Raw genomic sequence first — 26,345 nt, forward strand, 5'->3', positions numbered from 1 at the left:
AATTTCAAGAAACCCTTGACGCTTACTAATACTATGTGAAGGGATTAAGAAATGTCTGTATACATTTTTTTTCTAAATGCGACAGTTTCGGTGGTACATAAATTAAGTAAATCAGTTTCTTAATATATTGTAGTCAACTTATTGACACTTAATAGGCATAAGAAGAAAATCACTGACTATCTTCTGTTCCCATAGGTATTTTTTCTAACACCTACCTATGATTCATTTTCAAATGTAAATTGATATTTTATATTATTCACTCCACTGACAATTTCTGACAATCTATTCTATATAATAGACGTACCATTTGTACAATAATAAATACAGACAGAAAGCATTAGGGGACACACCTACAGTCGCGGGAACAGCGGCTTTCCTAATGGCTAAAGACTACTTAAATACATTATAATCATTATCAATTAGTTAGTGCCCTATGCAGTCACTGTAATTTTTTATATGTTATGAGCTTGATATGTCTTTGATTGATTGAATCATAGACAGTATACGTCGTATGTACAAGTACGTACTAGATTGAACAGTTGGCCTTATTAATTATTGACAAGCGAGGTCGTCGTCGAGAAACAAAAATATGAATTCCGCAGATTAGTTATTAAAATCTTATATGCTGCAGTTCTGATACACTCCGTAGCCATACTTCCCATTGGGCTGAATAGCTGTAATAATAATTTGGTAATGTTTATCTAATGCTATAAATATTTGATTGTCCAAAATATTAATCTTAGCCTTGATTAGCGACTCACCACAACTTCGCTCGGGTATAGTTTAGTTTATAGTCATAGTGCAAATGAGGATACTTCAATATGCACTAATTTTTGACGCAATATTTAAAACATTTCACATTGTTATCTGCCTATCTTATATATAATATACTCCATAATTTAAATATTATATAACATCATCAATGAAGTGAATAGCTGCATTCCCTTACACGTATGGTTTACGATAAGACTTGCCATAGTAACTCGCAATTCGCCGATTGATTTGGAGTGACGGCGTGTGATTGCGTCCTCGCCAAGAACCAAACATGTTGCTATTTCGAGATAACCGTCGCCATAAACGGTCTGTGTTGACCGACTAAACGGCGCTTGGTGTCGCCGTTTACATCCGCAGACCTCTGTATACTTTCTAATAAAATGTAACTATGTTATTTACCGAATCTCTTATGTTTGTTATTGTGTCTTTGTCTCGATTACAATTATTGATATGCATTATTACACCAACACCAATAAACAACCTTAGAACATAAAGGCATTCCATTCAGAAAGATTTGCGGAAGATAATTATTATTCAAATGTACACGTATTAATGATTATAGCACATTATTAATAGCTCTGATCAAGTTTGTTTTACATTACCTTAAAAGCGTCGAAACCTTCAGACCTACGCATGTTTTAACAGTAAAACTTTATGATGTTATCATAAGTTCATCCATTTTAAAGACAAGTTTTTATAATAGCCTGTAACGTGATAACAATATACCTACCTATATATATACTTTAATAATATTTCCGTAGCATCATTAGAATTTGTCTATAATGTAATAAATTAGTTTTTCATGGAAACCTTACATTTCATATTTATTTATTATCTATAATTGTTACTAGATGGTTGAACGGCGAAGCAGACTGGAAAGAGCGATCTGCAACTAGTATACGAAAGACACCAGATAATACGAATTGGCGAACAGCAAGTACATTAGATTGGCGTGAAAATTCTCGTCTAAGAGAACCTCGAAGATCAGAAAGTGGTGTGGAAAGTACTGGCCTAACTTGGCTACAAAGACAACAACAGAAACTTCGAGAACGAAAAGAAGCCAGGGAAAGAGTCGCCCGACTACCACTTGAGTGGAATGGTCCCCATAATGTTCGTCGTTCGGCCAGTCATCGGTAATGGAACATTCTACTATATTTTTAAAAGATCAATTAATATAATCAAATAATGATAATTCACGATAATATCTTGTTTTTTAGAGTTGACGGTTATACAAGTGACACGACAGCATTCGCGGACGATGACGACGATTTTAGCGTACCTTTACATGTTAACACGATACGTACAAGTCATCGAACAGATAGCATCAGTCCACAGGCACCTGACAGGTAAGTAATTTTATAAAAACTGACAAGTATCAGGCTCTACTATACTGGCTACCTACCTCTATTGTTACAGCGATTAATAAAAAATATTGTTTTGCAGAACCTCTTCTAAGAAGTTTATGTATGAAAAGACGACGTTGCGTGAATGGAGTACGAACTCTACACCAAGAAGTACTCCGGTGCCCGGATTGTTATCTTTAGCGGAGCCCCTTAACAATGATACTCTCGTAAGTTAGGATATTTAATCAGATTTCTCTGGAAAAAAAAATTAATTTATAATACTTTATTTTACCAAAGCAAAACATAAAATAATAAAAATACTGATACTATTCTTTCTATTTAAAACAAAACAAACGTGTCTATTGATTGTAAAAAGTATAATAAATATCGGAATAAAAGCGTTGAGGAGATAAAATACGATTTAAGATACTTTTTCCTTTATCTTATTCAAATCAATTAATAATATAGTTTCTACCCTTAATAATTACATTCTACAATAAAATTCCATATGATGGGTATAACTTGAGACGTGTGTACATAATGTTTTCATAGATCCGAGAGCGGTCGGAGAGCTGGTCACGCGCTGAGTCCCGCGCGGGCACGCCCGCGTTTCCGACACATCCGCGCACGCCTTACCCGCCGACTCCCACGCCCTCGATCAGCGCGCGCCCTCCGCGGTCGCCGCCAGTCACAAGGTACTTGCCAAATTTATACAGCTTTATTTTTATTACGCCGTATCCATTTATGGAGTTATACATAAAATCAGTTCAATGTTGATGCTGATACACTTCCAATTAAGTCTTTACCTTTAATTTCGTTTTTACCTTTTTCGAGTAAAAAAAAAAACTTTGTAGTGATAACTTACGTTGCTACATATGAATTGACCTCTTTGATTTTATATATTTTTTTAATAATACTCTTATCACTCTATTATCTATTTACCACTCATAAGAATGCTTATTTATAGTTGTACTTTTTAGTTGGAAATAATTCTTTATGAGGGTTTGGTTTGGAATCTAAACTAGGGCGTAATGTGTACTATAAGTCCCCAGGCTATTCCAAATACGCTTGCTTTTACAGTATTAAAAGTATACATTACGATAATGCTGGAATTTCGTATTTCATATTCGTTAATTTTATTATACATAAAAATATTCTAACTAAACTGAATTCTTTAACACAAGGCTAATAAACAATGTCTAATGTTGTATAAAAATATTAACAATTAAATTAAAAATAACTGAAGATGCAACAGCTGCCGTTTTAGTCTGTGTATGCGTTGATAGATAACTGCTTTAGGGCCGTAATGAAGACTTAAACTATACACAATGAAGAAATTAAATACTACTAAGACATGAAATTTTATTATAGAGATATATAATTATAAAATAGCAAATAATGATATAGAAAAGAGCGCGATGGCAGCCCAGAGGTGGAGTACCGCATATACAACGGCAGTCTCGGCTCGCGGCGGTCGAGTCTCGGCGGCAGCGCAGAACCGCAGCACGTGGCGCCTGACAGAGTGCGCTTCGCCAGAGACACCAGCCACTACTGGTACAAACCAAACATATCCAGGGACGATGGTCAGTAAACAACAAATCAATATACATATACAGTAATAAGATCTCTTTTAGATTAAACAAGATCCGTGGATTTGATTACTGTTATAACTATTAAAAGACTACAAAATATAAACTGCGATGCATAATAAAATACAGAACAAAAATAACAATATAAACAAAAATAAATCACTGATAACACATAGAATTATCAAATTCATGTAAATTTAAGAAAGAAATAAAAACATGACTTTGTAACTGTAATTTTGTTAGAATTTCCAACACTATTTTATAGTGATTTAAAAACATACCAAAATGGAACAGAAGAACAATTTTACTCAGTAAAATTCACTACTTTGTTTTATTGTTATTTTGCAGCCATATCTGCTCTTCTACCATTGGAGGAAGGCTCATTTATCGTTAGGGACTCAAATTCATTCCCGGGAGCTTTTGGTCTGGCGGTTCGCGCGGGCGGTGTTGGCGGTGTGAGGCATTTCCTCATTGAACCGACAGCGAAAGGGGTACGATTGCGAGGCTGTCCAGATGAGCCAGTATTCAGCTCGCTTTCTGCTCTCGTATATCAGCACACAGTCACACCACTAGCACTGCCCGTGCCGCTAAGCTTACCTGACAGGTAAATATTATTTCTAATATTATGTAATGTTTTACATAAAATATATTATTCGAAATTTAGTTTTATTAATTAAAAATATAATAATTATATAGCTTCACGACTGATCTTAGATGGGTCCGACGATCTTGGGGACAAAACTATAAGTTCACGTTGTTCAAATTTTAATATATAGTTTTGTGATTGTTAATAAATATACATATCCACAGGGATCCATGGACAGGTGGCACCGCTAATGCTGCTGCGCGGGCCCTGCTAGCTACAGGCGCTGCTTGTCAAGTCCTTCTGCTTGGTTCAGAGAATACTGAGGCGCTCACAGGACCCGCAGCGGTGACGAGGGCAGTACAAAATTTATTGCAGAAAAAGGTGCTTATGGATATATGTTATTTTATTTTAAATGTTACAGTAAAAATATGAAGCAGTTGAATTTTTCATTAACTTCAAATAAATGTAATTTTAGTGCACATATTTGTTAAGAATAAACAGCATTCTTATTGAGTAAATCAATTCGACGAATTTAAATATATATACATATATGTATATTTAATTATTTTGAACTTTGTCTCTATATTGATTGTATATATTATCATAAAAATATATAATATTATAATTTTGTATATTTATTTCAGTCACCTGCGTACGTAGTTAACTTCAAAGTGTTCGGTGGCGGCATCACGCTAACGGATTCAGCCCGTAAACTGTTCTTCAGGCGTCACTACCCCGCCTCCGGTGTGTCCTACGCTGGTTTGGATCCAGAGGGAAGACGATTTACCTATGTGGATAATGGGAAGCAAGGTTTAAAGTGAGTAGAAAAAAATATAACTATGAAATATATTTGATACATTTGAAGAAGATTTTGTACACGATGTATCAAGTAGCTTGCTTTACCGTCCAAACTAATATTGGAAATGCGAAACTATGTCTATTTGCCTACTTCTTACTTTTTACGACTAAATGTCTGATCTTTAAAATTTAGCGAGACGATAGGATAGATTGTGTGACGAAAATGGACCTAGACTATATGTTAATTAAAGAAAGCAAACGAAGCGGCGGATAAAAGATATTATTTATAGTTATTTATTGTTTTAGGAATATCTTCGCATTCGTGGCGCGTGTATCATCTGGAGCCGATAATCAATGTCATGTTTTTGCTGAATTGGAAACGGAGCAACCGGCGACTGCCATCGTCAATTTTGTAAATAAGGTACATACACTATTTAATACATGTAACAATACTATATAACTAACTGTTTACAGCATAAAAATATAATCTTGAAGCAATCTAATTTTTAGTCAAAACTACTGATATGATTATCAAACATATGTTGAATGTATTTTCGCCCGACATCATGGAAGTATATAAGTGTTTTCTTAAAAATATTTTTGGAACAATAAAATATGTTTCTTATACAATAGGTAGGCTATTATTAGAATATCTAGATACTAACTAGTTTGAATTGTTGTCTGTACCAAATTTCATACGACGATAATTTACTTAAGTTTGTCAACCTTATTATTTCTTAAAATATACGTATTATTATAAGAGAGGCCATATTTTTACTCCTGTATTCTATTCTTTATATAATAATCTTGATATATTATATTTCCTTGCAGGCTCTACTTGGAAACACACAAAAGAAGGATATAATATAATTCCACGTGCTTGAATCTATTTTACCAATAATACAGTACAATAATAAAAAATTATGATATATTTATACACTTTATTTAATACTCATAAATGTGTTAAACACTTGAAATTTAATTTATCTTCGATAAAAATAAAAGGTCAGGAATTGCTTAATCAATTTAAAAGTATTTTTTTACTAAAATATTTTTGTTAAACTACTTCTATGTATAAATATTAGTTTGTGAATACCATCTTCTTGTATACTTTTTTACATTGAACTTGGTCATTATGAACATATAATTTTGTAGATATTTTATTCAAAGATTTCCCTACCAATACGCTTCAATATCACCAAGTACAATTAACCATCGGTGTGTAAGGTAAATATAGATATTGTAATAATATAAAATATAATATCTAGTATAAGGAAAGAACTAACTAGTCTCATATTAATTTAATGTAGAATAGTGAAATCATGCGTGCCTAATGTTTTATAAGGTGACTGACACCAGTTAATTACCGTATTTTTTTTTGCCAGTGTCACCATATAGGTGTAAAATGTTTGGAAGTAGTCACATAATATGTAGGTATGGTATAAATTGCCTTGTTAAAAATAAAAAAAAACATTAAATTCATTATTTCAAAATTCATTGTCGTATTAAGTAGCAATACTACCACAGACATAAGCTTCATTCATTCCCAGTGAGTACAACGAATACATTATTGCGATTTATTTGATATGCTTTCATTCGAAAGTTACATATAAATATATGAAGCTTTTATATATAATTGAATATTGAAACCATCAATATGCATTTACTATCGTTTATAAAAGTAATAATTATAAAATCTAGTATCTAGATATTTAATATTGCAAATCGTCATGGCCTTAATACAACGATAGATAAAATATTAGAAACATTAAGCGGGTAATATTTGTGTTAAAAATATAAATGAAGTTTAATGAATGTAAAATTTATTTAGAATCAGAGATATTAATTATATGGTTAAAATGCATGAAAATTGTATTGTTACTTATAATTACAAATTTCGTTAGGAGAAGTGTAACACGTTTATTGTAATTAATATCTGTTTAAAAATATTTATTGTTTAAATTACATTAATTAAAATACTATGTGTTTAATTTAACATGTTTCCTATATTTACTTTTTTGATATACCTAGTTTTTTTTGTGATTCGGATGGTACTCAAACTGATTTTGAGTAGCAATCATCCCTTTTAAAGATGGGTATACCTATATTGTTGCGCCTGTGGTATCTTATAGATACCATTACCATTAATAGAATTAGGATTAAGGATTAGGGGTTGAAATAATAACAATTTGTAACTATGGTATATTTACATATTCGTTTCTATTTCTACATTACTCATAATTACACGGAGATGAAATACCCTGCCAGCCACATGGTAATTCATGTCGATTTAATAAGTATCTATTAGTAGATACTACATTATTCGTAGATATGCTTAGTTGTGGCATGATTTGAATAGCGATGGTACTTTGTGAACGGTAGCATGTCGTTGGTCAAAGGCGCGCGTGCGTCAGTCGTCAGAGCGACCGAACCTTAGATGGCCGTAATCATCGAAGGAATCATCGGCCCGAGCAACCCGATCCCGTATAAGGTTGTAGTCCCTATACAGTGGTCTGGGTCGGTATTCATCGTCATCCTCAGGCAACGCGAAGCCGCGCAAGTTAGCCCCTTCGCTGCGTCGCAAGAACAAAGCAGCAACCACAGTCACCGCCAAAATAATGATCGTTAAGATCCGCATGCTGATGATTTGTTATCTAGAAAAAAATATCATTTTAAAAAGTACAGTCCATTGATAAATTTAAATATCTATATTACTATGCATTAGAATTCCATTTGGTTACAAATATAAACATGGTACACAGAAAATAAGTTCTATTTTCAACTTACCGCATGGATTACTAAGTTGAAAATAGAATATATTGTAAAAAAATATTCTAAATACACAATCGGGTTCAATACAATATTTTTGTTAGATAACTATGACTGCATAATCAGACATACACTTTTATTTAATAATAATAAACATTATCAGATTAGCCAAGAATATAAAAAACGAATACCTAAAAAAAGTTGAATGAATAAAAGATAATTAAAAAAAAAGAAAATTATTATATTTATCATTTATTGCACTTTTGTACAACAAAGCAAATACTATTTTTATATTATTAGGTATCCACCTACCTTAATATTTAAACACACCGGTAAAAAGTCTTCAGAAGAATGAACAACGTAAACATTTACAAGGGTTTATATAGTGTACCGAGTTCAACCCCTGGAAAAACAACTCTCCCCCTTTTTTAATATTCCCCTCACAAGCTGCCCGTTCTTTAAAGATAGTATGAAAATTGACACACTTCAATTACGGAATCGTCTGAATTGATCCGATTAGGTGTTGATAAATTATTTTTCTCAGGATCAGAAGATTGTTTTAGATGTTATTGTTCTTGTACTTGCTGCCCAATAAAAAATGTAATTTGTTCGAGTTTATTTTATTAAAATCTACATATTTACCTTCAAATTAAGGTAGCTTTTGTTTTCAACTTAGGTACTCTGACTAATCTTATTACTGTTTATTTATAACTTTTTGTACTTACAATCTAATAAATATATATGGGTTTTGAAATCGATAATTATATCGATTTCAAAACATTCCCTATGGTTTTTAACGGACATCATTTCTTAGCATATGTCATATCAAGTTAACCCCCACGTGGGAAACCTCCATAATAATATCCTCTACTGGTGCTTCGGCACGACTACGAGTAGGTATCATTATCAATCAACGACCAACGACAGCGATGATGATAATGATGCATAGATACCTCATCATTTATTACAAATAAGTATAAACCATATCTGTTCCGAAAGTTGCCCTTGTCTATGAGCAAGTAATCACTACGTTTAGGTCTTATTAAAATAATATAATGGTTGCAATTCCTCATTGATACCTACTTACTAGCAGACTATACATAATGACTAGCGACTACTATCAATATTAAGTTATTTATATAAGAGTTGACACTGTTTTTATGAGAATTGAACAATAGAAAAATCTAGACACGCGGCAGCGTGTCAAGCCGAGTTTCAAGTAAACTGGCTTGCAGCACCGTGTGTATATTTACACGAACCATTTGGAGCCACTTTTGACCCCCTCATAACTCAAAAACTCTTTCACACAAACCTGTCAAATTTGGTTCATATATTGAGACTTGCGAGATAAATATGTGTTCCAAATTTCATAAACATATCTCAAACGGTTATTTAGATATTAATGTCCAAAAATCGTCATTTTTATCACTGATCAACTATAGATCAAAATTATAACCCACTTCCAGATGACCTAGGAAGTTCAAATTTGGTATGCAGATAGGTAATTAGGTGAATATAAAGGAAAAAATCTGAAACTGGTAAATTGTTATCATTTTACTACAATTTTTCACTTTAATTGATTCTATTTCAACTTATACTGGACGAATACTAAAATTCTATGAAAACGTCGATAGCCACCAATTGACATTGATCCCTGGCGAAAAATCTCATCTTGTACTGGACCGAAAGTAATATTGTATGAAAACGTCGATCATTACCAATTTACGTTGACCCCTTCACATCATTGTCGATAACTAGCAAACTTCAAATATTGCAATGAGCGGTAAACACTAGTTGCTATAGTTTAGATTCTGTCTAAAATATACTCGTACTTATAACTAGGAGTATAGTCGAATTTCGTATTTATTATGTTATTAACTGAGATTTGGTATTAATTATTGTTTCAATATTTAGCGCACATCGATAGTGTAAAATCATTATTTTTATAAATAATTATTAAATAATAGGCATTTCGGTATAGGGCGCCGCGGCGGCGCCGTGTGGGAGCAGTGCGATAAAACTCAATGTTTTGTTTCTGGATATCTAACCTATAAGGTTGCGATTTATGCTACGAAATTTATAGCTTTCTTAAATTATACTTATATATTTGTGATTATATTATTATTACATTATTTTAGTAAATACGTATGGTATAGACAATAGTTTAAACCAAAAATTAATAACAATTTTAGTATAGTTATAAGTAGGAATGTACAGTTAACTCGAGAATGAGAACTTATTGGTAACAAATTGTTTTCTTGAGAATTCAATAGATAACAGTCAATTTGTTACATAATCGTCTTTACGAACTATAACGTGTCAATACCAAGTTTCAGATATTAAATAATGTATATGTTGATAGAGAACAATTCCGTATTTGCTTAACATATGCTATTACTATCCACAAATCACAAGGCCTTAGTTTTGGCAGTCCTCTTCTCAACATAGCCTCCTCTATATTTAATAAAGGGCAGGTTTACGTTGGACTCTTCAGAGTTAAAACCTTAGATGGAGTACGTCTTAACAATTTTGATCCAAGTCACGAGAGCTCTATTGTAGAGTACAACCATCTGTGGACGTTATACCGCCCCGATTTGCCCAAAAATTCCTGATACTGAATTGGCAATGCACTTGAACATTTAAAAGTTACAAGAAAATATAGAAAATAACACAAAAAAAGACAATTATACCCCGTAAATATACGAAAATACAGTAATTTATCAAAAATAATTTGGTATTAATTTAGTTATAAATAAGTACCTCGTATAATTTATATACAAAAAGTAATGATATCCCATCAAAAACATAAATGTGAAATGATAGCCGAGTTTAATATTATGATATATACCTTGATTGTTGACTTCTACGACAAAAGAGATGAGATCTAAATGGGTGCCAAGTTCAATGATCTGTCCTGAAATGTATTTATAACAATATAAAATATCATTTCTTCTTATAACTTAGGATAATATACTGTAGCCTAAGGTCTAACTTGGCTAGTTTTCATATACGAAATATACTGTAGCCTTCGCAAGTTCTAAACATGTTACTTGTCGGTTCCTATTTTAATATTAATAGTAACTAGCAATCGAAAGTAATAATTGGTATATGAGAACTGGCCAAGTTAGACCTTAGGCTACAGTATATTATCCTAAGTTATAAGAAGAAATGATATTTTATATTGTTATAAATACATTTCAGGACAGATCATTGAACTTGGCACCCATTTAGATCTCATCTCTTTTGTCGTAGAAGTCAACAATCAAGGTATATATCATAATATTAAACTCGGCTATCATTTCACATTTATGTTTTTGATGGGATCTATTTAAAACCAAAGTTCTAAAATCGAAGGCTTATTATACAGAATTTCACATATAATCGTTTTGTTTAAAACGTGCATATGAGCATAATACATTTTAAAAGAAGCAATGCAATTATAGATTACTAATACAATATAGGTACCATGCAATATGTCAACTCCATACATTTTTAAAAACAAAAACCCCAAAACTTATTTAGTAAAAAAAATACCATGCTAAAATTTGGTATCACAGATTATTTTGTGCCCAGGCACGCAAGCCAGACTACAACACTAAAATATTATTTTAATGTTGTCTGTATTCTTTACTTACTTTATGATGTTAGTAAAATTCGAATTTCGAATAAATAATTTTTAAAATTCGCTTGGCGCGCATTAACTATTACTACTAAATAAACTACTCTATGCATAAAAATCGAGTATTTAGATAAAATACAGGAGACTAATTGTTATTTACTTACTCAGTGTATAAAAGCACATGACTTTCTTCCATACGTATTTCAATAAATACAATTAGTTTTTGATTATGGGTATAAGTACAGAATTTGAAAATTTTGAACAACAATTCTTGGAAATAATTGGGGAGTTCCAATCTATTTCGGTAAGTAACTAGCAGCTATATCATATTATTATTCTCAATTATTTATTATTAATGCAATAATTTATATGCCATTTTTTTAATTATCAAAATATACCTGCTAAAGATATATACATATGAAACAGATTTATAGTTTATAAATGGTTGGTGTTAAGTATGTTAGTAGGGGCTAAATTTATACGTGTTTTGTTCTATATATACACAATATATATTATAAAAGAAGTAAATAAATATATATAATTAAATATATAAGTAAATAATCAATAGTATAAAACAATTAAGAAGTAGGAGCATAAGAAAATTTGTATGTCTGCAGAATTCATATTGTAATCTTTATTTTCCCGCGCAAAACGTAATGCGCCACAGATGCACAATATTGCGCGCAGCGTGCAGCCGCAGAAGGATGACGAGCATCATAGTTGTATCTCGATGTTAATACTAGTAAAAGTATTAACAGTTGGTAATGTTTCTAAGGATTCCGAAAGTCGGCTTCGAGAAGCTCTGCGTACTGAATCCACGAAGGCCGAGGCAGCAGAAGTGGCTCGTGAGGCCGCAGAGCGAGCTGCAGCGGAAGCCCGTAGCGCAGCGGTGGCCGCCACCGCCGGAGCCTCCCAAGCTGCTGCAACTCTCGCTAAGGCTCAAGATGAAATCACTGGCCTCAAAATACAAGTAGAATTAATAGTATGTTAGAATATTACATTCATTACTGTGATTTGATGACGTATTGTTGTGGTGCTGTTCATGTAAGTATATAGACGACGGTTGCCACTTGCCCATCACACGAGCATCAAAGTAAATAGAAATATGAAAATAATATATATTTTTTATTATATCCGTAATTTTAGTAATTTACATTCTTTAATCGCAGTAGCAATTGCTTAAGTAATTAATTTGATTGTATGTTTTGCGTTTATTATATACATTTTTCTTTATCAATAATATAATACGAAAATGCATTCCATTTGTATACATATAAACTGTATATACATAAAATGATTGATGTTGCGTAAGTGGTAGTAGGTACTAGTTTATTTATTTCGTTACTTAGAAATTATTTAATATGCAAGGAACGGCAACGGACTCTTCTAGAAGAGCGTTATGCAGCATTTTCTGGGCAAATAGCTTTACTAGAGAGAGAACTTCAGCAGTTGAGGCCCTTACAAGTGTCACATTCAACACTCCTACGACAATATACGGAGTTACAGGAACGTGTTCGAATTACGACAGAGGATACTCGCAAGTAAACTATATTGATTTAATATACATATTTATATATAAGTAAGTAAATATAAATTCTTGACTGTATCTGATCGAATTAAGGATTTACGTAGGTACTTATGTATGTTCGTCTATTCCCTCGTAACTTAAAGATCTAAAATCATACCTTGTTAGATTATATAACAGCTTAATTGATCCATTTAGCTTATGGAATGGGAGTAATTTCTTAATTCACGCCTCAGATGTAAACCAGATATATCTTCGCTAGAAACCCATGTAAAATATATTATAATTCTATAAGAAATTATTTTAAGATTTAAAATTAACAACTCCTAATAAGTCACGCCCTAAGAAATATAAAATAAGAAATTATCTGATCAGAAAATATTAGCCGTGATCATATACCACCAACAACATTATATACATACATACATACATTCTAATAAAAATAGTACCCGATGGCATACACATATAGCCATGGATTATAATTTCAGATGAGAATATATTTCATTTCATACTTTTTAAAGCGTGATTTTTCTTTAGTAGGATTTTAGTTTAAGTATTTGTTGTCTTATCGCTAATGTAATATTGTCAATATCGTAGTTTCGCTTTCGATCATCGTATTGGCCAATTTATTGTCAAAATAGTAAATGAACGAAATTTTAAATTTTACTCCGAAACTAGTGCTACTAGCCAACCACGAAAATGTCATATATATGTAGTATCAAATGTATACAGAATACTTTAATAAGAGCACTAACAGTTAGTTTTTGCAAATTAAAACAATCTGATTGCTTGTCACCTTCTTTCAATACTTGATTAGATAACGTATATTGTTTAGTGAAGCGTCTCGTTTGGAAAACGACCTTCGAAGAGTTGAGAAGTGTGCTGCAGGTGGCTCAGAATTGAGGGAAAGAGCACGCTTGGCTGCGGCAGCACATGCACGTGAAAAACGATTATCTGCTGCTGAGCTCCAACATACGTCTCGAGACTTAGTTGCTGCTAACTGTAAGATCTATTCAACTCTCCATTTAAGTAACTAAGAGAAAAGTCTATTGATTTTGCAGTTTTTGTTGTTACTTTTGAAGACAATGTGATATGATATGTTAGTTGATCACCTTATTGGCAGTGTTCCTTAAAAAGATATTAATGTTAAATTATTATTAATTTCAGCTGAAATAGTCAGGCTTGGAGCACATGTAGCTGAATTACAACTACGTTTATCAGAACATACAAATAAAACTGATTCAAAGATGAAAATATTAGATCATGATGCTGAGGCTATATCTGAAATAAGAGCAGCTCTAGAAGCAGAGAGAGCGGGAGCTGCTCGTTTAGAGCGTGCCCTAGCAAGTGCTCTATCTGATAATGCTACATTGGCAGCGCGATTGCACGATAATGATAATACTCCTTCACAGAGTTCTCAGACCTCGAAACCGGTTGAAAGCTCAAATCCTACGCACTTTTGTCCCATTGATGCATTTCTTGCAGATTAAATACATATAATTTCTTCCTAATAACAAAATAAATATATTATATTAAAGCGGATTTGTGTATTATTTCAAGTACAACAGAAATACATTTAATAAGGCGATCCAACTATTGCTATTAACAGCCTTTTAGCTCAATTCCATTTGGAGTAAACATATAGCCCGTTATTAGAGATCTGTGGTTACATACGAATTACGTAAATTCATTTAGAATTCTTGTTCCATAAACTTTACGATTTTTTCCGTGTGGTGTCAACGAATCGATGGATATACTAAAATACCAATAATATACCCATTGATTGCGATAATTGCGTATATATTTGGAATCTAGTCAGTTTTCCTGAACAACATGCAAAAAATGTAAATTTATGATCGCCTAATAAATAGTTAAAAACTTTTAAAATTTAAAACTACTAAGGAAAATTGCAGTGATGAAACAAGTTTCTTGGTTACCGACTAAACACTAATAATAAAATCTTATCATCATTTCAAAATGATCAACAACAAAATGTATAGTAGAGAATCCTGTCTACTATTCAATATCATTATTTCAATAACGTATTTTGTTGTAGATCTATTTTATAGGTAAATTAAATATAGAAGAAAAATGTTAGGAATACGAAGATTTACAAGAAGTTGAAGCATAAACAAAATGTACAATAACAGACCTATAAATTTAAATACTAATTTAGACATTTCTGATTAGCCAGTATAGTAACAGTATACAACGTATTTTTATTTCAATATTATATAATAAATACAAAAATATAAATGGAATGGAAGAATGGTAAGCGTTAGCATTAAAATATTAAGCGTGTAAGTTATTATAATCAATTCCATTCGTAATTTTTAAGTCTGATGATTTTGTGGTATGCATGCATCAGAAAATATCTAGTATACTACTGTTTCATCCCGCGATTTATGTTTGACTAATGCGCTATTGTGTGGTACTTCTAAAACTTGTTTCTAGGAATGCACTGTCCCACCACTGATCGCGGTGCGCAGCCTCCGCATCGTGCATCAGTTCGTGAACGTCAATTGCAATGGGGTGCTCAATTCGTTCTGTACCTACTTGTATATATAATCTAGTTTCTTACAAAAAACTTTGTATCACATGATTACACAATCATATAAGAATGCAAATCTACATGTACCCTTACTAACTATACTTTCTACTTTGCTTTCAGATATAATGTAACTATATATTAAATTCTTTCAAAGTATATACGATATGTTAAAAAAAATCTTACCTATCATTATTCCATTTTATATTGGTGCGAATTTACTTATTTGCAAATCTATGGGTTCGAAAATTTCAAGTGTAGGTGCAACGGCACGGTCAGTGGTGGCCGATTTTCGCAAGGCTTCGCGGCGCCCCACCTGCGGTCTGCGCAGGCGCCGCCACAACCAGTCAGTTGTCGAACTGCATCTCGCGCGGACTCGGTGTACCGCGCCAACCTGACATCACATCCACTATGAACACCCGAATTAAACCTACTGTGATATAGTGATAATTTTTAAAACTACAAGTGATTGCTTTGATAGTTAAGGTCAGTGGTATATGGTGTTACGTGAATTACTAGGATTGTATTACGGGTTGCTTAAGAGTATACAATAAGTCATTTGTATATCCTCTAGAGTCTGCTACTAGTGATGTGTTGAAGTTTTACTGCATTACTATAGTAGGTATAGAAATCGTGCGTATTCAGATGAGTTCAGTTAGGAAGTATTATCGAGAGCGCTCTCTGTATCGATTGTTTTGTTAAGCTTGGAGGTAAACACACCCGCGTGGTGCTGCGCTGTTTAAGAGAAAGTTTGTATCTGCAAACGTACAAATCTGACGTAGAGATATATACATATATTCTAGACGTTTATTGTATATTATCTTAATGTACCTTTCTAGTCTCATTCATTCTTTCCAGCTGTAGCTGTAGTTTCCCAGCAATCACTATTTCATAGGGGACCTAAATCTCTTGTTACTTAGAATAAAATTATTATTGTTAGTTTAAAGTAAATTAAAGAATATATTTGGGTATGTAACTACTTTTATTATAAATAATGATATATAAATATAATGATTGTTGTTATTTAAATGTAAAAAAAACTGTTTTCATTGCACGTAAAAGAAAACATATGAACTTATTATTTTTTTTATTAAATTATTATAAATATATATATATATATATAATATTTATAAACCAACCTATGTACAATTGAAGACATAAGTTATATTCTTAGAAGTGTTTTAGATATTGAAAAACTTGGGTATGTGGGCTGAACTCAAGTTTGCCTTACCATATTGATTAAAAAAGGTTGTTCCGCCAACGCGAAATGTTGACGTAATGAGTCAGACGTGCTGGGACACAAGGACGATGAGCTCAATAAGTATGACAAATATGTGAAATAAATACATATGCAACAAACAGTTCACCCACGATCACGACAATATATCAGGTGTGAATGATTCTATCAAATAAGTAGATGACTAAACATCAACTACAACTACAACTCGACTACTGTTCACTAAACCTTTTACAAAAAAAAATATAGGACTCATTCAATACAGTTTTTGTATGTATTTTACGATCTTGTTTTGATTATAAGGATTTGCCTTAGAGTCATAATGAAATAACTAATTTGTCTTATTATAAACGAGAGTCACGACTACATAGGTATAGTCGTATAATTACTAAAGCATAATATCTTAAAAAACGTTTCTTGCGGAAGAAACTCCAACGGAATAAACTCCAAAGAAAAGAAACTTTGAATGTACCTAATTTGCAACATAAAAGGAAAAAAAATTGTTGGTGGAAAAAGCAGCTTATCCATTACTACCCTGTATGAAAAAGCATGATATATGACAATGAGTACATCTGTTCACATACAAGGAACAGGTTCTATGAAATAGTAACTGTTCTTTGTGACAGAATCTATTATTATGAATGAGCATGATCATATCCATTTCAAAATATGACTCTGATTACAGGTACTTTTTAAATGATTGCTCTGATTATTATATTAGTGGTTACATTGTTGAAATGCTTCTAGTGTACTAAATTCCCAAGACAAATCTCATAATCGATTGATCAATCTTCAATGTCAGATTCGATCATGATTCTAATCTCTCTTTGCAGTTGTAATCACGTAGAACTAACTATTTTATGCGTCATGCCATACAGATGAAGAAAATGTTATCAAATAAATACGCATACTCCATAAGTTGTCTCACGAGGTCAAATTCAATTGAGGGTACAAACACCTGTATTTGTTTTATTAACACACTGGATAACTTGATATAAAATATTGTAGGTGTACTTATACCAATATATGATTTGGATATATTCATACACATTTGTATGAATATATTCAAATCATATTCATATCATAATCATATGGGAGAAGATTTATTAAGTGAAAGATCACTTAATAAATCTTCTCCAATAACAGTGCAAATATATGCTATTAATGTAATAATTTATTGAATCAAAACAAGTCCTTAAAATATTAATTTTGGTCTGCCGTCATATACAGGTTCACACTTATACTCGTATAATAAATAATATTCTACGGTTATGTTTTCAGAATAATGGCACAAAGACTTTTAATATACTGCTCCATTGTGGTTTTGGCCGCTCCTATTGTACAATGGTAAGTTATATCATGAATAAAATGTATACCGTCTATAGATAGGTTACTATATTTTATTTCATACCTATATATCATAATTATTTTATATTGACTAAAACTTATAGTGACAAGAGTAACTATTATCGTAGAATTATAAGTAACAGTATAAAATTATTATGCGTATAAATAGAAACCTCTGCTAATTAGTCGTAATCTTTGTTTTGGAACAACGAATCTATTTAAGTTTTATGAAATGTTAAAACGAAAGAAATATTAACGGAACTATTTTAGTAACTGTTATTATAAGTCTTTTAAAAAAACTGTATTATACTGACTATCAGTATAATTGTGGAGGAAGTAAATTAGATATTATGTATATGTTTATGTTTTAGTATATCTGTGGTCGGTCCCAAAGTGCTGAGACCGTTCAGCACGTATAGCGTGGCTATAGCTGGTGGCTCCCGCGCCCACAATCTTTACGTAGCTGTAGAGGGAAGGCGGGTCAATGGAGAACAGTTCACGCAAGGACAAGAGGTGCAAATACAAGCCGCTACGTCTAGACACATCGAGTTCAATGTAAGAATACTGTTTTCTTCTCAAGTAATATGTTATTTTCTCGTGTTCGTATTTATAATTCCAAAAGCACTGCAGGACTTTCTGTTGTATATTTACCTAGATACCTATTAAAATATACTTAAATTGAATAAGTATTGTACTAAAAATACTAATATTTAAATATTTTTTTATAAATAACCACATTACATAAAACTCCCACTCCGATCAATTGATACAGAATTGAATCCGCAACCGCTCGAAACTGAGATTGTTCATACCTACTTACCACCAGTCAAATTCTCATACATAATTATTCGTTTTGTTGACAGATTGGTGAACTAGGTCCTGGACAATATTCATTAATAGCGCGGTCCACATCAGGGCCTCTATTCTCATCATCAGCGCCGCTAGTATACCAACCACGCAGTTTCTGTATATTCATACAGACCGACAAACGGGTGTATAACCCAGGAGATACCATCAACTTACGCGTTATCGCCTTGAACAAGTGAGTCATATCATAATTACATATGCTGCAATTTTTTACACATACATGTATATTTACTATCCTCTAGTATAAATTAGTAATGCACACCAATGTACATTAGTAAATACTTATATTATGTTGTAGAGACAAGTTACATTGACTATCAATTATACAATTACTGCGGCGAGGCGATGTTAGTATTGAAGACTAGTTAGTGGCTCCGTAACTAGCAAAGGTCGCCTCCACGCGGTCTCCTCTGAAGCCACTGTATGTCCAATGATACCTCCCTGTAATTTCTCTGAACCCATCAACCGAAACACAGCTTACAAAGCTATCAGTTTGTCGTCTATAAAGTGAGATTTAGACTTTTAAGAAAGTCTACCTAAGTGAAAAGTTATATTGCATTTTTATACATTCAATATTAAAATGGTATTCTTAGATTATGCTACGCAGAACATAGGTAATGAAGTCAGTAACTAAAATTAGAAAAGTACGTAAGTGATATTACGCGTCAGACTACAGTTAACATGACTGGTATCAGGTTTTTCTGTAGTAATTTCATTAACACCTCACGAGCCAATAACAGCGTAGCTAGCGGAGACACTTTCAATTTCGATGCCATCTCCGGCCACGAACAGTTCATGCGTGTAAGATTACGTGTGATTACGACGCGGTCGGTGACCTCAATGGTAACAATGCAGGTTATGGAGCAACATAGTAAATAGTGCTGTTACACAAGTCAACAACTTACTACTTAATATAACATACAAACCATTAGCTTACGGGGAAATTAGCAAATGGAAAGCTTTCTTCCTGGTATCGAATCTACAAACCTATTGGGATTACCCGTTCATTTATTCATGTAATTCTTATAGATCGATTTACCACATTGAGTATATGCGTCTCGTCACGTGTGCGAACAACACATAACAAAAAAAAAGAAACTTATTAGTACCATTAGTACTAAGACATACCCAGCAATAGGAAAATTAATTGAAGCAACAACTAGAGCAATATGTAAACTATTGCTCTACATTAATAATATAATAGTAATAATATGTCCTTCTAAAGTCTCAATTGAACATGTGGTAGATGTACATTTAAGCAATGTTATTATGCTAAATCCTCATTATTAGGTAAGTAATAGCACAGATAACATAATATTACATACAGATACCCCATCCCATACAAGAAAATGGTTCCTTCCTAACTCGGGCTATTCTTCGGGCTATTTTATTTCGCCGCCGTAGCCGCTAGATGTCTCTAGATCTGAAGCAGTTCGGATTACTAGTGGGTGCTTAGTAACAAAGCACGAAAATAGATGGCAGTCAATTCAGTCTACATGACATCTGTTTTGCAAAGATAGGTATATACAAGATATGTAGGTAACTGTATCGTGTACCTCATTAGGGACGATTCAAGATTCAATGTAAATGTGTAGGTATAATATCGTCAGCCGATACCCTGCATATATGGCTTATGTGCCAATATATATATTATGTTATAGTTTATTCTACATTCCATGCCTATTTTTTTCTCTCGACGAAGATATGTTGTAACGCGTCTGCGCTATACGTATAGCCCGATTTTGATACGTTTATACTCGTATCGTATCCCTGATTTTTTATTTCAATCGTTATGTGTAAGAGACTGGTTTTAGCTACAATGAATTTACTGTTATAATGTTACTGTTATATACTTCATGTATTCTACGATGTACCCCTCTTTTCCCTAATGAGAATTCCGCTATATCTTATATATAAACTTCGTATCACAGTGTTAGTTGCCATATTTCTCCCACATTTTGATGAAATTTGATATGTATACTTGCTAGGTCTGAGGTAGGGTTGTTATCTATTTTTTATACCCCTAAGTCATAGGGGTGGCCTACCCTGAATTTTTTTTTTTTAATTATGGACAATTTTTTATTTATTATATTATACACGCCTAAATTTTGGCCCGTCTTTCACCAACCCCTATTTTTAATAGCGATATTCTTACAAATATTATAAATGCTAAAGTAACTCTGTCTGTTTGTCTCGCGTTACACGTTAGAAATGTGTAACGGGGGAACACGTTACTTAGTACGAAATTATGTATATTACAATAAAACTTAACGAGAAAATATTATAATGATGTCACTGGAACACTCATTGCTTTACTACTATACCGTCCATTAGTCGCGAACTTTCTGGATGCGCGAGAGGCGCGCTCCTATTGGTCCGTCGGTGCGGTTACCGCACGACGCGCATGCGCTGTACGCTTAGATGAGTCTCACGGCACGGGCGTAAGTACTTACTATGTAATATATATGGGTATACATATGGGTGTCACAAATGTTTTTATTACAAGTAATATTACTCTATTATCTAAGCCAGTAATGTGTGCTTATTTTGAACTTGATAATATTCAGAATTACTTGTATACATAACTTTCGATATCTACAATAATAATATCTTTGATGTATGAAAGAAATGTATGTACCTACATTAAAAGATAATTTTTGACATGTATGAAATGTATGTACCTACATTAAAAAATAATTTTTGAAATGTATGAGATGTATGAAAGAAATGTATGTACCTACATTAAAAGATAATTTTTGACATGTATGAAATGTATGAAAGAAATGTATGTACCTACATTAAAATATAATTTTTGAAATGTATGCACCGTATAATAACAATACACGTTAAACATCATACCACAGAGTCATACGCAAGTTAAAAACAAACTGCTATGATATTAATGAGAAAGGAAAATCAACTTTATGGTATTCGAGTTAGGGTCGATTTCTCTCTTTTTTTAAATACTATTTTAATCTTGCCAGTATTCAAAGACAACTACGATTCGTACTCGATATTTTAAATTATTATGTAATCGATTTTTAGTACAAATGTAAATAACCAACGACACTAATAATGTACTACTATATTCCGTTCTTTGAAACGGAACACTGCTATAATACAAAATAATGAAAATTTACTGTTCACAACGACTCATTAAAAGCATCATCGAATAATGCGCTGTAATAAAATCCTGTTATCGATTATTCAAAAAAATCGATAATACATGTATTTATTTTTAATATGACAACACTTCATACATAAGTATTATTGGAAATAGTATTACTTGCTTGTTCGGCTATTTTTAATTTACTTAAAATTTTTTTATATGTTTAATTTACAATAATGATATATTAAGTGCTTTTTATTGGAAAATATAAAAAAGACATTTAATTAGGCCGATACAAATGACAACAATGCCATCTATGAAAGCATTTTGAAAACATTGAGCCCCGTATTAGCACTGATTAAATTAATTAAGTACTGGAAAATAACAAAATGAGTAAATATATGACAATTACTTTTCTAAACGCATTATTTCATTTTAACATGTATATATAACTTTTTAAAAATTGATTAAACATTTTTGTAAACACAGTTTTGTTTTTTAAAACGTTTGCAAAACTATGAAGAATTCCATCGATCCCAATCACGCCATCTATATGCAACTTTTAGTAATAATAATGGCTACTTCCTCACGGATTGCCACTGGTAATAGTAAGTTTTAGTTCACGGTCCGCATTACATACCGAGGAAAATTAATGTCTCAATGATAGCATAATATAATTAAATTAATTAGGTAGGCATTTACAGAATATATCGTTAAAGTCAACTATAAAACATTTGTTCTAATACAGATACTTGCTACCTTTAACCGGTACAGTGGACGTCAGTGTGCTGGATGCTGGAGGTTCACCAGTCAGGCAGTGGGCCGCAGTTCCGTTGGATAGAGGCGTCTTCACGGACTTGTTGGATCTTGCCGATGAGCCGGCACTAGGAGAATGGACAATTCAGGTTCATTTCAATTTTCTAACCGCATATATTATTGTTTCATAATTCTTTTGAAAATATCAACATTATGTAACTAAATTTAACAATAAAGATTTTTTATAACGATAATTTTAACAACGATTACTAAAGTATGAAATTAATATTTACCGAAATCTTTGAATATTAAGATTGAAATTACGAATAATGTATAATAGCTATGTACTGTAGGAAGCAATTAATTATGTGGATGATATAATTCGTTCACTTCGACGTGGCCCCAACAGTTTTGATATAAAGCGTTTGCATAATGTAGTATTGTATAACAGGTGGAAATACGTGGGCAGACATATTCGCGACAGATACTAGTGGCGGATTACGTGATGCCCAAGTTCCAAATGGATCTACAAATGCCAAAAGAGCTGCTTTTTAGCGAGGGACGATTTAACATCAATGTCACTGCTAAGTATGTATTACTTTAATAATAATCTTAGGACAATTCACACCATCAGCACCATCTAGACCCAAGTTAAGCTAGCTAAACCTTTATTATGGGCACTAAATAACTGATACAAATACAAAGATTTTTTTTATAAATACATACATAATATACATAGAAAACACCCAGACCGATACAAACAATCATACTCATGAATACAAATGTTTGTGCCGTGCGAGGAATCGAACCCGCGAACATCGGAAGTAAGGCGCTGTGCTAAACCGCTAGACCACCGCGGTCGTACTTGTACATACGTGTACACCCTGGTACATACGTGTACAAAACCAACGCCAACGTTCCAGTTCCTCATCCTTCTCGAAATTCTATACTAGATACACTATTCTTAAAAAAAAATCATTGATTTATATATAGAAAATTATATTTTTTAAATTATTATATAGAGACAAAATATTCACAATACGGCTCTGTTTTATGAATCACAAAGTTTTCAGTTTGTCCAATCCATACTACACTTTTACTGCTTTAAATGTATAAAGCTACAACATAAATATATTCAAATTCTTAAATTAAATGTGTATTTATGTGTAATTAGTATGTAGCATTTGTTTGAACTTTAGACGATATCATTTTTCATGTTTTTATCGATACGTAATACGATAAATCTAAATAATAATAATAACTAATAAATCTTTGACTTATATAAAAGTATATACATATTAACTTCATGTTTTGAAAGACCTTCAAAAACTATTTGCTCAAATATATTTACTTGGTTCATTAGCTCTAGCACAATCTTGTCTATATCTGTAAACAAATTATTCATTCGCCTATGAGACATAATAAACACTTCGTTTCACCTGAATGCCTAAATCCTCTGTTTTTTTTGCAGCAATAATCATCTATTGACATTGTATATACACAGATTCAACGCAATAAATAATGTTTTATGTAATCGATATTATTAAATATAGCATCTTCTCTCCTTGAAACGTTCAACACAGAAAACAATAACAGATATTACTGCGTCAATATTACTTACTGAACAATACTTTCTACTATTACTTGTGGGGAGAAGTAAAAGTTTTTATGTCGGTAATCCGAAGTGTATTGGTCTCGTTAGAAAGTCACATAATTGTGAATAGCAACGCTCCCTATTGCAGTTGTATAGTGCCTAAACTAAAGTTTAACTTTTTTTATATAACCTTGAATGCGGGAATACTCATGGAAGTACACCTCTAGTAATTTTAATATCGTTTTATATCAGCCTACAAATTGGTAACTTGAATGCAAATAGACGGAATATTACGTATATCATTAGTAATTTTGTTTCAGGCATTTCAATGGTTTACCAGTGCGTGGGGAATTAACTATTTCTGCATACATTGTCTTCTTCTCGGGACTATTACAACCAGTGTTTTCATCGCCGTCTCGAAAAGTTGTCGAAATCAATGGCAACACACAAGTAACATATGACCTCAAAACTGACCTAGATCTCGCGGAAGACGAAGCGAGGCCTTTGGTTATCGAAGCCGTTATTGAGGAAAAGGATACACTCATCAGACAAAACGTGTCATCGAGAATACTTTTGTTGAGGACACCGTACAGGTTGAAGGTGACGGCGCCTGAGTACTTCAAGCCTAGTCTACCTTACAATGTTCAAGTTAGTAGTATCTCAGAACTCGTATTTTATGTTTTAGAAATTAATCAACTACTAATGATGTTAATGTATATTTATAGACAAGGTGAATGTATTTGAAATTATTACTATAAATTTTGACAATTACACAAGTAGTAAGCTATGTTAGGTTTTACAAGTTAGGTCTTGTGATTTCAGCATTTTCAATAATTTTGTCAAATAATATGTTTTCCATTATTAAATTAACTTTCTTTATCTATGCGTAAGAATAAAATAAAAAAATATAACCATTCTATAATATTGCCAATTTTGGCAATAGGTATTATAGAAATATTACTACTTATTATTATTATTAACTAACAGATTACGATTACCTATGTACGGATTATAAACAGATGTGTGACATAAAGTGAATAAAATAGGTTACATAGTCGGTCACCTCATAAAGTAACTTTCCGTCAATACAATTATTAATCTGCTTTACAAAATATTGCACGTAATAATACATAGTACACGTAGTAATAATATGTATTTGAAACTACAAACAGTCACCTCTGATTGAAATGTAATTTATTTGCGGCTTTACCTACAAACTCTACCAAACACCAATCGGGCATGCAGTTTATTTTTTGTTGTAACTGCTAATAGTTTATTGAACTCACATCGCTCTATGTTGTACTTTCCTGTGAATTTCAAACAATTCTAGTGTATGTGCCACAATTAACATAGCTCAAGTTGAGAATATTACACAGTTTTGAATATCAATACATATTTTTAACTGTATAATTTTGTTTTCCGAGTATACTAGCACAGTACTTATTTATAACCAATATTTTTTTATTGTATATAGACACAAATATAATCACATACCTATTAAAAATTGATGCCCAGAATAATAAAATAAACATTAAAAAAAGTATAATATAATGTTCATGGTTTCCTTAGATTGAGGTGACAGATTCATCAGGTGAAGTAATGAACACTGGTGGCGAAGTTACAGTGGAGCGTCTTTGGGACGATGGCGCTCCATCCAACACAACCACTGTCTCTTTGAAAAATGGCCTCGCCACATACACTCTAGTACCAGAACCGGCGTATACCAACTCAACGCTAAATTTACAGGTATTATAAATGTAATTGCAGAATTAATTGTAAAAATTATTATAACACTAACATACAAAAGCAAATTAATTGTGAATAAAATTTGCAATATAAAAACTCATGAAAGTACATATAAGCCATTGATTAAGTAGATCAGCT

At 32.3% G+C, this 26,345-nt stretch overlaps 3 protein-coding genes across 12 annotated transcripts in view; all 3 read left to right on the forward strand.

Moving 5' to 3' along the window:
* The window catches only part of LOC131853675 (tensin-1), a 108,362-nt gene extending 101,339 nt beyond the window's left edge, over positions 1-7,023 (forward strand). For all 10 annotated transcript variants that reach the window (XM_059204664.1, XM_059204666.1, XM_059204663.1 and 7 more), the window contains 10 exons: positions 1,626-1,907; positions 1,992-2,120; positions 2,218-2,344; positions 2,670-2,812; positions 3,525-3,700; positions 4,055-4,310; positions 4,517-4,673; positions 4,937-5,109; positions 5,397-5,511; positions 5,922-7,023. In XM_059204664.1, coding sequence (XP_059060647.1) covers positions 1,626-1,907; positions 1,992-2,120; positions 2,218-2,344; positions 2,670-2,812; positions 3,525-3,700; positions 4,055-4,310; positions 4,517-4,673; positions 4,937-5,109; positions 5,397-5,511; positions 5,922-5,960 — 1,597 coding nt within the window. In that variant the 3' untranslated portion in view covers positions 5,961-7,023. The remainder of the gene's footprint in view (positions 1-1,625; positions 1,908-1,991; positions 2,121-2,217; positions 2,345-2,669; positions 2,813-3,524; positions 3,701-4,054; positions 4,311-4,516; positions 4,674-4,936; positions 5,110-5,396; positions 5,512-5,921) is intronic.
* A 4,684-nt stretch (positions 7,024-11,707) lies between these two features.
* LOC131853567 (uncharacterized abhydrolase domain-containing protein DDB_G0269086-like) lies at positions 11,708-14,535 on the forward strand. The gene is made up of 5 exons (XM_059204489.1): positions 11,708-11,782; positions 12,254-12,460; positions 12,847-13,019; positions 13,839-14,005; positions 14,171-14,535. Exons 1-5 carry the CDS (start codon positions 11,708-11,710, stop codon positions 14,491-14,493), a joined length of 945 nt encoding a protein of 314 aa, XP_059060472.1. The 3' UTR covers positions 14,494-14,535.
* A 1,352-nt stretch (positions 14,536-15,887) lies between these two features.
* Positions 15,888-26,345, forward strand: part of LOC131853568 (thioester-containing protein 1 allele S1-like) — a 28,256-nt gene continuing 17,798 nt past the window's right edge. Inside the window, 9 exon segments of the mRNA XM_059204490.1 lie at positions 15,888-16,037; positions 16,737-16,941; positions 18,070-18,135; positions 18,507-18,690; positions 18,999-19,177; positions 22,860-23,016; positions 23,319-23,455; positions 24,782-25,109; positions 26,031-26,207. Of these exon segments, the coding sequence (XP_059060473.1) occupies positions 16,901-16,941; positions 18,070-18,135; positions 18,507-18,690; positions 18,999-19,177; positions 22,860-23,016; positions 23,319-23,455; positions 24,782-25,109; positions 26,031-26,207 (1,269 nt within the window). The 5' untranslated portion in view covers positions 15,888-16,037; positions 16,737-16,900.

Source organism: Achroia grisella, unplaced genomic scaffold, assembly GCF_030625045.1.
Source record: "Achroia grisella isolate CSIRO2021 unplaced genomic scaffold, CSIRO_AGI_Agris_v1 utg903, whole genome shotgun sequence".
NCBI classification, from domain to species: Eukaryota; Metazoa; Arthropoda; class Insecta; order Lepidoptera; family Pyralidae; genus Achroia; species Achroia grisella.